Genomic DNA, 19,083 nt, shown 5'->3' on the forward strand with positions numbered 1-19,083 from the left:
TGCACAGAGATATTGGACCGTGCCAGTGATTTCTATGTAGTCTTTATCAGAAACTCTAGGGTTCTTTTTTTTACCTCTTTGAGTATTCTGCACTGAACATAAATTGAAATTTTAACTAGGGCTGTCAAAATTATCGTTAACGGGCGGTAGTTAATTTTTTAAATTAATCACGTTAAAATATTTGACGCAATTAACGCACATGCCCCGCTGAGATTAAAATGACAGCAGTTTAATGTCCGCTTGTTACTTGATTTTTGTTGTTTGGCGCCCTCTGCTGGCGCTTGGGTCCAAATGATTTTATGGGTTTGGGGCGTGCGCATGGTGTAATGACATCAACAATGGCGAGCTACTAGTTTATTTTTTGATTGAAAATTTTAATAAAACGAAAACATTAAGAGGGGTTTTAATATAAAATTTCTATAACTTGTACTAACATTTATCTTTTAAGAACTACAAGTTTTGCTATCCGTGGATCGCTTTAAGAGAATGTTAATAATGTTAATGCCATCTTGTTGATTTGTTATAATAAACAAATACAGTACTTATGTACCGTATGTTGAATGTATATATCCGTCTTGTGTCTTATCATTTCATTCCAACAATAATTTGCAGAAAAATATGGCATATTTTATAGATGGTTTGAATTGCGATTAATTATGATTAATTAATTTTTAAGCTGTAAAAAACTAGATTAAAAATTTTAATCGTTTGACAGCCCTGATTTTAACCTTTCCAATGATGTATCACACGTGCATATCGGACAATTTTGATATTTGGCCAAATTGGGGGTTTCAGAGCGGAACTTCAAGTCACCTGAGTGTTTTCCGCCACTTATTAAATTATTAATTAATTCTAATCAATCAATTAATTAATTAATGATTCAATCTGTTACATTTTAAAATGATTACATGCGTAATGATTTTGGCACAATCTTTTTGAATCGCCCTGTATCATGCATATAACGTTACTTAAAGGTTGGGTGGGACCAGGGCCGGCGCTAGCTATTTTGGTGCCCTAGGTATAAATGCTTTGTGGTGCTGCCCCCCCCAGCCCCTCATCCACCCCCCCAACGATACAAAATGAACAATCATCAGCGGGCATCATCTCGCTACTTATATTTGTATTACTTGCATTTATCAGGCTTTACAAAGTTTTATTTTAAATACTATATATTGTTGTTATTATTACAATTACTATTTTTTAGGATTTTTTACAAACTTGATTTTTTTTGGGTGCCCCTTCAGGCAGTTGGTGCCCTACGCGCAGTGCGTGTTATGCGTATGCGGAGCGCCGTGTCTGGGTGGGACAATTTGAGCATCCTGAAAAGTTAGTGGTGTTATGTCCCTACCGTCTCAATGCAAACCTACACAAACCTTGGTGAAAAACTACAAAAATAAATAAATTAATTAATTAAAAAAAAGATCCTTAGCACCCCCTGACGTGAGTGACTTCCTGTCAGTGGCAGCCAATGAGTTAACATCCATCACATCAACATCAGCATCACTACACTTCCGTTCTACAATTTCACATTGAAAACTGGAACACGCACACCCACTGGCTAATTAAGACCAGTCTAGAGTCACCGAGTGGGAGGAGGCAGAAGTAATAGGCAGGGGTGGACGTTTTCTTTGCCAGTCTATTCACGACTTCAACCTGCAACTGACACCATTTTCTAAAAAGTTCTTGAGCAAAGTACCTCTTTTCGACCTCTACTCGTTCTTTTCGGTGACATTGAACTTGGACAATTTGACACCGAGGAGCTGTAACAGCGACGTCACAACCTTCAGTCTGCAGCAAGATGTAAGTAATGAAGAACCACTTCTTTAACTCTTAAGAACTGTGCTTTTACACTTTGTTTTCATGTTTGTTGTGTTCCTAAGTGAGAAGAATGATTTAATTTGAAAATCCGAGTCACGAGTTTAGCTGTGTTCTTTAGCGGGACTAGCCGTAGGGGCGGCAATGCCGGGAATTAGACAAGCGCGCTGGCAGCATATGAGGAAGGGAAGGAATCTTTTTTTTTTTCTTTTTTTTTCTAAACTAATTCACTGCCATTGGCAGTGATAGACGTCCATTTTATTTGAACTGGGAGAGGCTGGCTGCGAATTACTGCTAAAACCTCCAGTTTCAAATGGCTTGGACGCAGGGGCGTCACTACGTTTTAAGAACGTGTGTGAGGGGGCTTAGCCCCAGAAGTTACACAGAATGTAAGCACAAAACCGATAATTTTATATATACAGTTGTATGAAAAAAAGTATCCGAACCTTTTGGAATTTCTCACATTTCTGCATAAAATCACCATGAGATGTGATCTGATATTTGTCAAAATCACACAGATGATTTAACTTAAACCACCCAAACATTTATAGTTTTTTTTGTTTTTTTTTAACCTGTGCTGTACAGCTGTTTGACACAGAGAATGGAAGTCTAAGTGCCCGGTTTTAATGTTTCACATTGAGAGTCTGACATACTCCCATTGTGATCATTCAAAATACCTTTTTATTATGACAAAGCAGCGAACAGAAAGGGATTATGGGGGGACAGAAGAAAACGCACACAAACAACAACAAGAAATACATTGAACATCTAGACTAATTACTAATATGCTGCTGCCATCGTCAGCGAGATGTATTTCCCGTTTACACCATGTGGGGGGCCTATTGGCCAGTAAAAGAGTGGGACGGGGGTGGGGGTGTCTATAAGCTAAGTGATTGAAAGGGGTAGAGTGTACACAAATCAGTTCTGTGATCTAGAACCCAGTAATCGTGTGAATCTCTTATGAATGTAAGCCTGTTGGCGACCAACCCTACGCCGCCCCGTTGCCAATCCCGGCACCAGGACACCCAACCCGAGCATGCCTGCCCTACTACATCCAGCAGCACGCGGGCCCCACCGGGCGCGCGACAGCCACGCAGACGGGCGGAGAAGCCGCGCGGGCGCCAACCCGGGGCCACAGCCCCCACCCAGCTAGCCCGGGGAGGGAGGGAGGGCGGGGATCAGGCGCAGCCCATCCCTCCTCCTGCAGCCCAGCAAAGGAGCCATCGTCCCCCACCCCGGGATCCAGGGTGGTCCCCCGGGCCACCCGCGCACCCATCAACCAGCCTTCAGGGATGGCAGGAGGGGACGCACCACCACCACCCGCCCACCCACCCGGGCCACGAGCCACAGCCCCCCAACTGGCACGCCAAGGGACCCCCAGCGGCCCACCAGGCCCAAGGCAGGGCTGGGTCCCCCGCCGGTGCAGGCAACACCACGCTGATACACTGGCGCCCAGCCAGCGACCCGCGACAGAGCACAGGGCAGATGTCCAGCCAGAGAAGATAGGTCAAAATCACACAGATGTAAAAACAGTGTCTGCTTTCCTTAAACCACCCAAACATTTATAGCTTTTAATATTTTAATGAGCATGCATGCAAACAATGACAGAAGGGGGAAAATAAGTAAGTGAACCCTCTGCCTAAGGAGACTTAAAGAGCAATTGAAACCAATTTTTACCAAACAATTTAAGTCAAGTGTATGCCCAATCACTGATGAGTGGTTTAAAGCTGCCCTGCCCACTATAAAACACACACCTGGTAAGAATTGTCTTGATGAGAAGCATTGTCTGATTTGCATCATGGCTTGGTCAAAGTCCAAGACCTGCGATCAGGGATTGTTGATTTGTATAAAGCTGGGAAAGGATACAAAACCATCTCTAAAAGTCTGGATGTTTATCAATCGACAGTCAGAGAAGTTGTCTATGAATAGAGAGAGTTTGGCTCTGTCGCTTCTCTCCCAAGGAGTAGCAATCCACCAAAGATGACACCAAGAGTTCAGTGCAGAATACTCAGAGGTAAAAAAGAGCCTGGGAGTGTCTGCTAAAGACTTACAGAAATCACTGGCACAGTCCAATATCTCTGTGCACCCATCAACTAAATGTAAAACTATGGCCAAGAATGGTGTTCATGAGAGGACGGCACAGAGGAAGCCACTGCTGTCTAAAAAAACAATGTTGCGCGTTTTATGTTCGCAAAAAGGCACCTGGACACTCCACGGAAGTTTTGGCAAAATATTTTGTGGACTGATGAAACCAAAGTTGAATTGTTTGGGTTTAACACACAACGTCATGTGTGGAGGAAAAATGGAGCAGCTCACCAACATCAACACCTCATCCTCACCGTGAAGCATGTGGAGGGAGCATCATGATTTGGGGCTGTTTCGCTGCCTCAGGACAACTTGCAATCATTAATGGAAGAATGAATTCAAAAGTTTATCAGGATGTTTCGAAGGAAAACCTGAGTCCGTCTGTCAGACAGTTGAAGCTGAAAAGAGGATGGATGCAGCAACAAGACAATGATCCTAAACACAGAAGTAAATCAACTTCAGAGTGGTTTCAGAAGAAAAAAATACATGATCTGGAGTGGCGAAGTCCAGACTTGTCCTCCATTGAGATGCTGAGGCATGACCTAAAGACAGCGATTCATGCATGACATTCTAGGAATCTGACTACTACAGCAATTTTGTAGAGAAGAATGGACTAAAATTAGTCTTGATTGATGTGCCAGACTGGTATGCAGCTACAGGAAGCGTCTGGTTGAAGTTATTGCTGCCAAAGAGGCCACAAAATATTAAATGTGATAGCTCACTTACTTATTTTTCCCACTTCTGTCATTGTTTGCTTACTATCCTCATTGAAATATGAATACCTATAAATGGGTGGTTTTAGTTAAAGCAGACACTGTTTTTTCATCTGTGTGATTTGGACAAAGATCAGATCACATTTCATGGTGATTTTATGCAGAAATATGAGAAATTCCAAAAGGTTCAAATGCTTTTTCATACCACGGTTCATACATACATAGATACATATACAGTACAGTACAGTACAGTAGGCCCACAGGCCAAATGTTTGGACACACCTCATTCAATGCAACACCAATTAATTGGGGTGTGACACAATATATCGAAATGGTGATACATCGTGATACTTTGCATCCAAAAAGGTTATCGATACGCTCATGCCAAGAATCGAGATATCATTTTGAAAAGGTATCAATGTTTAAAAAAAAAAGAGAGAAAAAAAAAAGAAGGAGAAACCACAGGTGAAACCACAAGTTGCTACCAAAATCTTACTACATTAATAGTGTTTCAGTTAACTCAATAGCAGCCATTGACAGTCACTTTTTCCGGTTTTCAGGGCATTTACAGGTCACTTAATATGAAATTTTAAGGCATTTACAGATAACTTCCTTTTGAGTTTGAGTCACTGCCTATTCATTTGTGGGATTACCGGCTCACTTCCTGTTCTGTAACCCAAAATCTATAGGAAGTGCCCGTAAAATGCCCCCAAATCAACAGGAAGTGACTGAAAATCAACAGGTAACGACCTAAAAATGGCCCAAAATCACCTCCTTGCCTGGCATTAATTGGCTGCCACTGATGTCTATAGAAGTGGGAGGGGCCTGTTTGAAGTGGGAGGGGTTAATTTGCTGCCACCCACCCAGTTCAAATGGACTGGACATAAGCAGAAGGATGAATATAGCTTGTTTTTTCTGTTTATTAGTTTTTTTGTAGTATGATTTCCTGACCAATGTATCGATAATCGCTGTATTGCTATATCGTGAGATCATCGTTATCGTGAGCTTCATATCTGGAATCGTATCGTGGGGTACCAAAAGGTTCCCACCCCTACCAATGAAGGTCCCAACCCCATTGATAAAGCAATAAATTCAACTCATTAACCCTGAAAAGGCATACCTGTGAAGTCAAAAAACATTTTAGGTGACTCCTTTTTGAAGAAAATCCAGATAATTGCAAGAGTGTGCAAAAAAGAAATCAGGGCAAAGGGTGGCTACTTTGAAGATACTACAATATGATACGTTTTTAGTTATTTCAACGTTTTTTGCTAAGTACATAATTCCACACATGTTCATTCATAGTTTTTATTACATTCAGTGAGAATTTACAATATAAATAGTCATGAAAATAAAACGCACAAATAAGAAGGCGTGTCCCCACTTTCTGGCAACTTCATAGTAAAAATGTTAGCATTTCTTTGTATTTTTTTTTTCCCTTAATAAAACAACACCCTCTAAAACAGGCCTAACGACACCACTGCTTGGACGTCTATCACCGTCAAGATTGTGTTTATGGGTCTATTCTAGTTGACTTTCGAAGACTGGTTTGATATGCTCTTGTTTCCAGAGGTGGGTAGAGTACCCAAAAATTGTACTTAAGCAATAGTAGCGTTACTTCAAACAATATTACTCAAGTAAAAGTAGTCATCCAAAAAATGTACTCAAGTAGAAGTAAAAAAGTATTTGGTGAAAATAATACTCAAGGAATGAGTAACAGTGTGTGAGTAACTGCTTGCAAATTTGATTTTTTTTACCCTCAGCATAAAGTTATCTATATGAACTTTCATCATTATATTGTATAATAACCAGGGGTGAAAGTGGGCCAGAACGGTCAGGAACGCAGTTCCGGTATAAGATTCAGGGCTGGAATGCTGTTCCGGTACACGGTGCTTTGATTCCGAAAATATGACAGCAACTATCAAAACGCGATGTAAAAAAAAAAAAAAAAAAAAAATACAAAGCTGCCACACATGCATTTCATCTCCAAGAAGAAAACAATCTACTAACATCAGATTTACATACACAAGTAGGGTTGTTCCGATCATGTTTTTTGCTCCCGATCCGATCCCGATCGTTTTAGTTTAAGTATCTGCCGATCCCAATATTTCCCGATCCGATTGCTTTTTTTTTTTGCTCCCGATTCAATTCCAATCATTCCCGATAATTTTTCCCGATCAAATATATTTTGGTAATGCATTAAGAAAAAAATGAATAAAACTCGGGACGAATATATACATTCAACATACAGTACATAAGTACTGTATTTGTATATTATGACAATAAATCCTCAAGATGGCATTTACATTATTAACATTCTTTCTATGAGAGGGATCCACGGCTAGAAAGACTTGTAATTCTTAAAGGGTAAATGTGACTTTGTATATTGTGACTAAATATTGCCATCTAGTGTATTTGGTGAGCTTTCAGGAAATGATACAGTAGCCATTTAACTGTTCTGCCCAAATGCATGATGGGAAGTGCAACCATGACTGTGCATAGTGACACCAATTGATATATCTTCTCTGCGTTGAGGGGGATTTTAAGGCTTTAGCCAATAAAATAAAGGCTCCAAAGACTGCCTAAATTCACTTTACACAGTTTACGCTGCCTTTTAGCTCTATATATAGGTAAAACGGCGCCTCTATAGATTGAACGGGACAATGCATGAGTGGGTCGTGCAGCGCATGCATTAATTGCATTAAATATTTTAACGTGATTAATTTAAAAAAAAATTGATTACCGCCGTTAACGCTATAAATTTGACAGTCCTACTTCAAGCCAAAACTAAAGACTCTGGATGAGTGTAAGACATTTTGTCTGTAACGTGAAATACAATTAGAAAACGATTTAATTAAAAAAAATATATATATTAAAAAAGGGCATGTCCGATATTTTTTTGCCGATTCCGATACTTTGAAAATGACGTGATCGGTGCCGATCGATCGGCATCCCGATCATCTTTATACCCAAGTGTTAACAACAAGCACAATAAAGGGCTTGTGTAGCGTAATCCGTTTCCACTGATATTTATTAATTTTATTCCACGGGCGGCATGGAGGTTTCCCCAGCTGCTGCAGTTATCTGAGTCTGACGATGACGAGTCACGTCAATGTGCGAATGCACGCAGCAAAGCAAAATGCCTGGACTCATTTATCCATCCTATGTTTGCATGATCATCAAAATATATTCCATTTCACTCTGCATAATATAAGTCATTTGTACTTATTTTTCTGAATGCATGTTACTTATATCTTTTATGATTAAAAAAACACAACAAAAAGTAAATGTTTCCATTAAGTTTAAATTTAATATGCATCCTATGTTCTTAAGTAGTTAGGATTTGGCATTTAGTATGGGAGGAAATGAGGGAAAATAAAAATTAGGAGATGGAGGTTGGGGTTTGCTGTTTTTGTTAACTTTTATTTTGCAAATCAATGAAAAAATACAATTTTGAATGAAAATCAGTTTTGTATGTTATAGAAAAAACTGACCAAAACAGTTTTCTTTGCATTTCAGTAGTTTTGACACCCCCCACCCACCCCTAAAATAAATCAATCAATCAATCAATAAAATAACATTTCTGGCTCCGTGGCGAACTTCACGTCGGGGAGTTCCAGCAAGAAATTCTAACCACTTTCACCCCTGATAATAACCCATTACATAATACCTTCAAGGTAAAGTAATAAAAAAAAAAAATCTAATTCTGGCAAGAGGAAAAAAATGACAGAAATGAAGCATTATTCGTCTAAAGAGCATGAGTGCCCTCTAGTGGAGAAAATAGTTTCTAGTTTGAATAGTGAATATTTCCTTCATAGTTACTATTATGAAATTAAAGGATCATATTTTTGATTTTCCATGGTCAATCGTTTCCAAATAAAGACTGGGAGAGAGGTTAAAATCCGCACTTTCGAGTCATGTTGAGGGTAGCGCTCTATGTCAAATATTTCTTTTTTTTACGGTGCTTTAAATACGCCACGTGATTGAACAGGCTGGCGTGATCGTAGAACGGCAAGCTTGTGTCTGATGGTATAACGGAGTCATGTGATTATTAGTGCGACGTCTCATGATGAAACTGGTAGAGCTACTCTTGGCATTGCAGGCATAAAATATCTAATATGAAGAATAAAAGGGAAAAATGTATCGACTCTTGTGCAGCCCAAAGTACCAGCTAAAGAGTAGCGTTTTTTTCTTCACAAATCTACTCAAATAAAAGACAAACGTATGGCTGAGTAAAACTTTTAGATGTACATTTTTCTCCAAAAGTTACTCAAATAGATGCAACGGACTACATGCAACACGTTACTACCCACCTCTGCTTGTTTCAATGCCATTGACGGCGCTAGACGACGTCTAATGAACAAATCGCCCCTCCCTGTCAAAATGGATTGGACGTCTATCACCGTCAGTTGGCAGCCAATGAGTTAAATGGGTGCCCTGTAGCTGTAAGGATTAAAAAATTTTAAAAATCATTACTCAGATTTAGACCCGGAGCTCCAACTATTTTGGCCTTTGAAAAATAATACACGGAATTTTTGTGGTTTCATTTTCGTATGTGTATTAAGATGATGCAATATTACTTGTATTACTGCTGTAAGGCAGTGCTTCTCCATTATTTTCTGCCCCCCAACACTCTGTCGCCACTGTAAACAATATCATTTGTCTATAAAATTATTAGTATAAGTACAGCTCTACATAACATTGTGTCCTTTATAATAATAAAGAAAAAAAGTAATATAGATCAACTTAAAGTATAACTTTACATTGTTTTGTTTGTAACAGAAAACACAACATTTTGCCTGAATTAAAAAAATCACATCCAAACTGTAAAAGTAAAAAAGTACATTTTATGACCATTTGGTACTGAAGAATAAAATTTAATAAAATCAATTACAAAAATAATACATTCAAACTGTTAAGCAACATTAACTCATGAGGACAATATGCCAAACAATTTGACCGAAAAAACAAAAATTAAGAGAACAAAACAACAGTGTCATTGGATGGACAGAGGGAGTTTTTATTCTTGCTGCAGGCAGTATCAGCTCCTTTGCTCATGTGTGTTGTTATTTTGCACTGAGCAACTTGGAATGCCACTTTAAATGATGCTAAAAGTGCTTGCTGGTTTACTGATGTAACACTGACAAAGTGGGACGATAGTTGGCAATATTCGGCACGTTTTCGCTCAGGAATAAAAAAGTCAATGTGCATAGACTTCATAATGTGTTGAAAGGACACAGGGCCGATTTATAGGGGGCCTATCTCCGTCAAAGCTGACCAAGTGAAAACACAGACAAAGCTTTTTTTCGTTGAAAATGCTTAAATCCCTGAATTCTTTATAGATATGGATGTAGAACAGTCTTGATTTTTGGGTAAAAGCAAAAAAAAAAAAAAAACGTGCACTTAGCGTTTTTTCTGTCATAACAGAACATTGCTTCAATGATATCTGGCGCCATCTAGCGTCGTGAATGGGGAGAATAGCTGAGATCTGTCATGACAGAAAATCGCTTCAATGATATCTGGCGCCATCTAGCGTCGTGAATGGGTATAACGTCTAGGGCGCGAATATAAGACGACCCCTCTTTTTCAGTCTTATTTCAATGCAAAAAAAACAGTCTTATATTCGGGCCAATACGGTACTAACTTTCATGTTGATTGGTTCATGTGATACACCCTTGTTTTCAAAAATTGCTATAGAAACATTTTGAAAACTTGTCTGAAAAATGTCTGGATTTTATTAGCAAATTGCAATTGCAATATTTGAACACAAATTATATTAACATACACAAGAAATACAAACTTGTTAGTCATCAATTAACTCTCTATAAGGGGGTAATCATTAGTTCACTACATTTCTTACAGTTAAATTAACATTAGAAAAGTACAGGAGCATATTTCTCTCAACGCAGCTTCCTGCTGGAGTTCAAGAAATTCACACGGACTTTCAGTAGCAAAATTAGTGGTGTGTTCCCCACCTCCACAACATTGACATCTTTGTACATTACTTACAGTGGCTGCTGCTGGTGGAAAAAAACTTCTAATATCCCTCATCTTTGAAGGGGCGGAGGAGGTGGCATGTTGTATTTCTGTCTGGCGGTGAATGTGTGGGGGGGGGGGGGGTCAAGACATCAGCCAATCAAATTTGCGTTTTTGTGAGTTTTTTTCAGTTGAAAATTCTGGTGAAAAAATGCTTAAATCCCTGCATTCTTTATAGATATGGATGTAAAACAGTCTCGATTATTAGTTAAAAGCTAAAAAAAAAAAAAAAACATGCAGTTAGCATTTATTTTACGTGAATATTGTGAACTATGATGCTAGTCAGTAAGCAAATTAGCTGCCGCTATACGTAACAGAGAGCTTTTTCCGTGGAAAATCATTGTGAATAAATGCTTAAATCCCTGATTTCTTTGTAGATATGGATGTAAAACAGTCTCGATTCTTGGTTAAAAGCAAAAAAAAAAAAAGGACTGTTAGTATTTATTGTTCGTAAATACGTCAAATGTGTTGCTAGTCTTTAAGTCACTGTGGCGGCCCCCTTAGTTCAACAAAGAGCTTTTTGCATAGAAAATATTTGTGAATAAATGCTTAAATCCCTGAATTCTTTATAGATATGGATGTAAAACAGTCTCGATTATTGGTTAAAAGCTAAAAAAAAAAAAAAACGTGCAGTTAGCATTTATTTTACGTGAATATTGTGAACTATGATGCTAGTCAGTAAGCAAATTAGCTGCCGCCATACGTAAACAGAGAGCTTTTTCCGTGGAAAATCATTGTGAATAAATGCTTAAATCCCTGATTTCTTTATAGATATGGATGTAAAACAGTCTCGATTCTTGGTTAAAAGCAAAAAAAAAGGGCTGTTAGTATTTATTGTTCGTAAATACGTCAAATGTGTTACTAGTCTTTAAGTCACTGTGGCGGCCCCCTTAGTTCAACAAAGAGCTTTTTGCATAGAAAATATTTGTGAATAAATGCTTAAATCCCTGAATTCTTTATAGATATGGACGTAAAACAGTCTCGATTCTTGGTTAAAACCTAAAGCCGGGCAGTTAGCAGTTATTTTACACAAATATTGTGAAGCATAATGCCAATGCTGTAGCGGCTAATTTCTCCCATTGATTTTTTTTTTTTTAAAACGTTTCAAAATGCATGCATGGTACGAAGAATATAATTACCTTGAATCCTTGAACAAATCACTCCTGAGACAATACTTCCTGTTTGTATGCAGTGCAGCTGTTGTACTTTTTCAACCTAAATCCGGCATTAGATCGCTGCATGTAACCCACTGCTAATGAATGGAGTGTGGGACGGCCCCCTTAAGGATGTCGTGACGCACTGAATGGGGAATGTGTCACGTCAATACATTATGAAGTCTTTGCAATGTGATTTGGGACTAATGTCTTTGAGGTTTTAATTGATTTAGCTAACTGCTGTCCGATGGAAACATTTTTAAACACGGTAAACAGACCGGTCTTTCCTCCTCTCCCGCTGCAATAAAAGTCAAACCCTAAACGCTACATACACTTTGTCATATTTCCTCGTTTTAGCTCTTCATATCTCCAGTGGTCTTTGCTGTGTGCGCTTTTGTTTGGTTCAAAAACATTGCGCACATTCTGAAATTGAGATCGCCACTGCCACCCACTGAGTGGACGTGCAATTACATTTAATTTTAATATGGCAAGAAAGTATGTTACCCAAGATCACCTGCGCCACCCACGGCATCGCTTTGCACCCCCCTGGGGGGTACGGTCCACTATTTGAGAAGTACTGCTTTAAGAAACTGAGGATAACAGTTTATTGGATTTTCTTTAGCATACACTTCTGTGAACTCCCTCTAGCTCTTTTCCGTTGTTTTCTTCCACCAGTTCTCGCCATGTTCTCCAAAGCCACCGCCAACTTTGTTCGTCAAGTCGACCGAGATGGAAGACTGATCCACGTTTCTCGGATGAATGACTCTTCTAAGCTGCTTCCAATGGCTCTGGTGGTCAAGCGGAAGCGCGTGTGGTTCTGGCAGAGCCCCAAATACCAGACCACGGATTTCAATCTCAGTGATTTGTTGCTAGGCGATGAGGTGCTTACACCCGGTATGGCAGTGTTCATCAATGGAAGCTAATGAATTATGGGTTTTCAGATTCGGTAAATTAATTCTTGGTATCTTTTTTAGTCGTGTCCAAGAAAGACTTCCTGAAATTCACCGGGATTTTGGGCGACACGCTCACTGGCAAGTTCGAAGCCGAAGCCGGTTCTGTCGGCCTGAAACTCGAGGGTCAGGGCTCATCAAAACTCCTGTCAGATTTCGGCAAGCTGAAGAAAGAAGAACTGGATGTGAAGAAGTTGCTAGAAGACTCTGACAATAGGTGCTAAATAATTCATTGTATAGTACAAAAGACACAGACACCTCGTTCAGTTGTATCTTGTTACTCATCCGTAAGCATTGATGTCTAATTTGAACCAGGCTAGTGGACATGCAGCACATGTTGGTTCAACAGTTGGAGAAGCAGTCTGATGTTCTGGCTGTGGTTAAGGAGAGGATCGTCACAACGGCTGCCTGCATTGTCACAGAGACCAAAAAGGAGAAATGCGCCTTTCATGGCATCGTGGGACTGTTGGGCAATCTTGGGGCTAACATTAAGGTGAGTCTTCTGCATGGAAGAAGCTTTCGATATGACACAAAAGTTGAGTTGGTTTAGGAGCTTTGGTTCCTTATGACATTTCAGATGTGCATCAAGGAGAGCAACGACATTGAGGTAGACAGCGATTTTTCCTTGGAAATACCATCCGATGTCGTCATTGCGTATAGCATTCTGGAACTAGATATAAAAAAAGACGGCCAGTATGGTAAGTGTGTTTCTCTTGTGACAAACACTTCTTTGTGTCACTTCCTCACAAATCCTGGCAGTTCCAAGTAACTTGGGCAACAGCTCACTTTTCCTCTTTATTTTCTGATTTTCATAAGCATATGTGCGTCATTACAGAGATATGTCTTCAACCCGGAAAAATCGGGGGCTTTGAAGCTGACCTGATGAGGGTGTCGTCCCAAGAATCCTTGACCGTTGTGGACGGAAGGTGCCTTGATGAGAATATTTCAGAAGAACAAATTCAGCAAGATGGTTGGTGTCCACTTATCTCATCGTTTTTAAGTACAGTGGTACCTTTACGTACGAAATTAATTGATTCTGGAAGTAATTTTGTAAACTGAAAATTCAGTAGAGACACGTTTTCCATGTAAATGCCCTAATCTGTTCCAAGCCCCCCAAAATCCAGACAAAAATCTATTTTAAAGCATGTAGGGCTGCAGCTATCGATTATTTTAGCAGTCGATTAATCAATGAACTAGATTGTTTGAATAATCGAGTAATCTGATAAGGAACATAAATAAAATAAAAAAAATCTAGTCCAAGTCTAGACAAGCTTGATTTTGTGTCTGGTGAACCATTTCTGTGTAGATTTGGCCATATGCTTAGGCTCATTGCCTTGCTGAAAGACCCAGTGACGACCCATCTTCAGCTTTCGGGCAGAGGGCAACAGATTATGATTTAAAATGTCCTGGTATTTCAAAGCATTCATGATGCTATGCACCCTAACAAGGTTCCCAGGGCCTTTGGAAGCGAAACAGCCCCACAGCATCACTGACCCACCCCCATACTTCACAGTGGGTATGAGGTGCTTTTCAGCATGCACATCTTTCGTGGCACGCCAGACCCACTTAAAGTGTTTGTTGCCAAAAAGCTCAATCTTGGTCTCATCTGACCAAAGCACACGGTCCCAGTTGAAGCCTGGGACCGTGATGAGGTGCTGAAAAGCAGTTCATACCCTCTGTGAAGTATGGGGGTGGGTCAGTGATGCTGTGGGGCTGTTTCGCTTCCAAAGGGGAACCTTGTTAGGGTGCATGGCATCATGAATGCTTTGAAATACCAGGACATTCTAAATAAAAATCTGTTGCCCTCTGCCCAAAAGCTGAAGATGGGTTGTCACTGGGTCTTTCAGCAAGACAATGACCCTAAACATATGGCCAAATCTACACAGAAATGGTTCACCAGACACAAAATCAAGCTTTTGAAACATTAAAGGAGAAGATTAGGAGCTGTTTTGTTGGCACAAGGTGGTTGTACTAAGTATTAACACCAGGGGTGCTAATAATTGTGACACACATTATTTGATGTCAAATAATTATTTCTTTATGTGGGATTTTTTCCCCACTGAATAAATGCACTTGTATTGAAGGTTGGATTTTTCTCTTTTTTTCCCATTAAGGTCCCATATTATTTGAATTAAAAAAAAAATATTAAAAGCTAAAAAACTTAACCAGTGGTGCCAATAATTATGGAGGGCACTGTACGATGAAACTTGCAGGCCACTCCATGATTTTTAAGTGGGAGAACTTGCAAAATTGCAGGGTGTTCAAATACTTATTTTCCTCACTGTACGTTACATGACTAAGTGTTAAAAAGTAGTTACTTTTTTTATACTGTGAGGGACACACTGTGAGTTAAAACAGATTCGATTTCGATGAAGGTTTATCTTTTCCCGTTGGTGACAAATTATGTTTTTCTGATGTAGCTTTTTTCTTTAGGGCAATGTGAAAAGTACATACCAAGAAATTGAAATCACATGCTTTCTCAGGATCTCACAAGGATGACCTCGCTCCCCTCACCGCTCTATCCCAGTCAACTCGTTGGGCCTTGTTCTGCAGACTTCAAGAGATTCTCAGCGACAGAGTGACTCTCTCGTATCTGCAGGATGTCGTGAGTGAAGTCATTCGCAAGGTGACTACAGGAGATGATTTCAAGTCTTAACTTTGTTTATGTCTTTGTTAGCTTGAGGAGGTGTGTGTGAACAAAACACTTGAGGAACACGCTAACAACGATAGTTCGATGAATGCCGTTCATCTGTTGGTCAGTGCCTTGGAAGGTGAGAAGAAAAACGGCATTTTCAAGAAATGTCCCAGCAAATATTTGAGCAGTTTTGTCTTTGTTCTTCGCAGAGCTGCCCGATGAAACTTTGAGTCTGATATGTGACAGTCAGCTCAAGTTCTTTGAAGCTTTTAGCACTATGGTTTGTTCAAGTATTTCCAACAACTCTCATTCTTTATTTTCATTCTTCGGAACTGACTGTTCTCTTCCCTCTAGATGAGCCTGTTGAAGGAGAGTGGCGTTCCTCTCTCGATGCAGTTTCTTCCTACACTTCTGTGGGAAAAAGAAGCTTTCCAGCAGGCAGAGAAGCTGCTTGACTCCGTTGGAGTGGCTTTGCGGGCCGATGGTGACCGGCTGTGGGTGGAGATGGGAGAAAAAAGTGGCGTGCACATGTTGGTACTTTGCCTTAGCATGTATGGATTGTCTCTGCTGTGCAGAGGGCAAAAACAGGATTAATTTTCATGTAAGATTTACGTTTCCTTTCTTTACGTTTCTACTATATTGAAAAGAAGCAACGATGTATTACTATAATGTGTCACTCCATTATATTACTGTAGTAAAACATGAAAGGAGTGCACTGGTAAAAATGTTTGTTTTTATTGTTCCTACATTTACTGGAATATCATGTTACAGACTTCATCATATATTGACGGGACTCGGTGCGGGGCCGATTAATAGGGGGCCTATCTCCATCAAAGCTGACTGAGTGGAAACACAAAGAGCTTTTTACGTTGAAAATTCTTGAGAATAAAAGCGTAAATCCCTGAATTCTTTATAGACATGCACGTAAAACAGTCTCGGTTCTTAGTCAAAAGAGCAAAAAAACAAGCAGTTAGCATTTATTTTACGTAAATATGTTGAACGTGCTGCTGGTCTTGAAGCCACTGTGGTGCTGCCATATCACCACAAAGAGTTTACTTTGAAAATTCTTGTGAATAAATGCGTAAATCCCTAAATTCTTTATAGATATATGGACGTAAAACACTGTCAATTCTTAGTTAAAAGTAAGGGTGTCAAACGATTAAAATTTTTAATCGAGTTAATTACAGCCTAAAAACTAATTAATCGTAATTAATTGCAATTCAAACCATCTATTAAATATGCCATATTTTTCTGTAAATTATTGTTGGAATGGAAAGATAATGGCTATATATTACATTCAACATACGGTACATAAGTACTGTATTTCTTTATTAAAACAAATCAACAAGATGGCATTACCATTATTAACATTCTGTTAAAGCGATCCATGGATAGAAAGACTTGTAGTTCTTAAAAGATAAATGTTAGTACAAGTTATAGAAATTTTATATCATAATACATTGTATCTGTATAAATTTTATATTATAATTTTTATATTAAAACCATCATGTTTTCATTTTAATAAAATTTGTAAAATTTTCAATCAAAAAATAAACTAGTACCCCGCCATTGTGGATGTCAATAATTACATACACAATGCTCATGGCTGCTGAAGCCTATAAAATCAGTCGCACCCGAGCGCCAGCAGAGGGTGGCAAAACTCCGAAAAACACAACAAGTACACATTTCACTGTGCTGTCATTTTAATCAGTTTGAACGGGGCATTTGTGCGTTAATTGCGTCAAATATTTTAACGTGATTAATTTATAAAATTAATTACCGCCTGTTAACACGATAATTTTGACAGCCCTAGTTAAAAACAAAAACAAAAAAACGGGAGTTCGCATTTATTTTACGTAAATATGTCGAAAGTGCTGCTAGTCTTTAAGCTACTGTGGCCCCGCCTTATCACCACAAGGAGCTTTTTACGTTGAAAATTCTTGTAAATAAATGCGTAAATCCCTGAATTCTTTATAGATATGGACGTAACGCAGTCTCGATTGTTAAAACAGCAAAAAAATTGGGCAGTTAACATTTATTTTACGTAAATATATTGAACGCGCTGCTAGTCTTTAAGCCACTGTGGTGTCGCCTTATCACCAAAAAGAGCTTTTTACGTTGAAAACGCTTGTGAATGGATGTGTAAATCCCTAAATTCTTTATAGATATATGGACGTAAAACGGTCTCAATTCTTGGTCAAAAGCAAACACCCCCCCCCCCCCCCCCCCCAAAAAAAAAAACGGGGAGCTAGCATTTATTTTATGTAAATATGTCGAATGTGCTGCTAGTTTTTAAGCCACTGTGGCGCCGCCTTATCACAACAAAGAGCTTTTTACGTTGAAAATTCTTGTGTATAAATGCATAAATCCCTGAATTCTTTATAGGTATGGACGTAAAACAATCTCGATTCTTTGTTAAAAGCGCAAAAAAACGGGCAGTTCGCATTTATTTTACGTAAATATGTTAAACGTGCTGCTGGTCTTTAAGCCACTGTGGTGCTGCCTTATCACATCAAAGAGCTTTTACGTTGAAAATTCTTTTGAATAAATGCGTAAATGCCTACATTCTTTATAGCTATGTGGACGAAAAACAGTCTCGATTCTTGATTAAAAGCAAAAAAATAAAAAATGGGCAGTTTGCATTATTTTATGTACGTATGCCAAATGTGCTGCTTGTCTTCAAGCCACTACGGTGCCGCCTTATCACCACAGAGCTTTTAACGTTGAAAATTGTGAATAAATGCTTAAATCCCTTAATTCTTTATAGATATGGACGTAAAACGGTCTCAATTCTTGATTAAAAGCAGAAAAAAACTGGCAGTTAGCATTTATTTCACGTGAATATGTTGAATGTGCTGCTAGTCTTTAAGTCAGTGTGTCACCGCCTTATCACCACAAAGAGCGTTTTACGTTGATAAATGCTTAAATCCCTGAATTAATTCTTTCTACCTATGAACGTAAAACAGTCGATTCGTGGTTAACCATTTATTGCCAAATGTATCACATTTGATACACCGAAAATTTCATGATTTTGAGACTAATTCAGAATTTTGACATTTCTTTTTGAAAAAAAAAAAAAGATGAATGCAAGTCAACACATGCATCTGCAGTTCCCATGAGAAAAAAAACAGGATTTAGCAAGGGTTATAGATATTAGAGCACTTATTACACATATTTTGACTTTTCTTTTTACAAATTTGAAAAGGTTTCATTAGGACCTTATTTTTCAAATTTTGAGATTCTCTGATAATTGCTTCATGTTGCAGGTATTTAAGGGTTAAAAGCAAAAAAAAAAAACAGGCAGTTAGCATCCATCTAAAATATTGCGAATTGTGACGCCAATGCCGTAGCGGTTCTAAATGCATGCATGGTACGAAAAATCTAATAATTACCTTAAATCCTCTAACAAATTTCTCCTGAGACGATCGTTCCTGTTTTTACGCGGTACAGCTTTCGTACTTTTTCAACCTAAACCCGGCGTTGGATAGCTGCATGTGTTGAATAACTGCGACCGACTGCGGATAACTGAAGCGGAGTGTGTGACGGCCCCCTACTTGAAGGTGTGGCGCAGTGTCTGTAGAATGTGTCCTGTCAATATATATATATATATATATTTCTTTATTACTTGTTTTTAAAACAACAAAACAGAAACATTAAATGCATGTTCAAGTGCACTGCTGCGTGCATACCAATGTAAG

General features: G+C 38.9%; 1 protein-coding gene across 1 annotated transcript; it reads left to right on the forward strand.

The window, feature by feature from the left end:
• Positions 1–1,502: 1,502 nt before the first annotated feature.
• On the forward strand, positions 1,503–17,603 carry LOC130910785 (gasdermin-E-like). The gene is made up of 10 exons (XM_057828344.1): positions 1,503–1,800; positions 12,476–12,694; positions 12,775–12,967; positions 13,066–13,243; positions 13,328–13,448; positions 13,586–13,720; positions 15,234–15,355; positions 15,428–15,521; positions 15,595–15,665; positions 15,740–17,603. The coding sequence occupies exons 2-10, from the start codon at positions 12,484–12,486 to the stop codon at positions 15,977–15,979; spliced, it is 1,365 nt and encodes a 454-aa protein (XP_057684327.1). The 5' UTR covers positions 1,503–1,800; positions 12,476–12,483; the 3' UTR covers positions 15,980–17,603.
• The last annotated feature ends 1,480 nt before the right edge of the window (positions 17,604–19,083 follow it).

The sequence above is a fragment of the Corythoichthys intestinalis genome, chromosome 22, assembly GCF_030265065.1.
Source record: "Corythoichthys intestinalis isolate RoL2023-P3 chromosome 22, ASM3026506v1, whole genome shotgun sequence".
In the NCBI taxonomy this organism is placed as follows: Eukaryota; Metazoa; Chordata; class Actinopteri; order Syngnathiformes; family Syngnathidae; genus Corythoichthys; species Corythoichthys intestinalis.

What these genes read in the sequence shown, in the direction of transcription:
- LOC130910785 (XM_057828344.1), top strand. Translation starts at nt 12,484, where the DNA reads ATGTTCTCCAAAGCCACCGCCAACTTTGTTCGTCAAGTCGACCGAGAT. An exon ending in AAAAAAAGACGGCCAGTATG is followed by an intron (nt 13,449 to 13,585) that starts GTAAGTGTGTTT and finishes GCGTCATTACAG; the next exon opens with AGATATGTCTTCAACCCGGA. An exon ending in TCTCGTATCTGCAGGATGTC is followed by an intron (nt 15,356 to 15,427) that starts GTGAGTGAAGTC and finishes TGTCTTTGTTAG; the next exon opens with CTTGAGGAGGTGTGTGTGAA.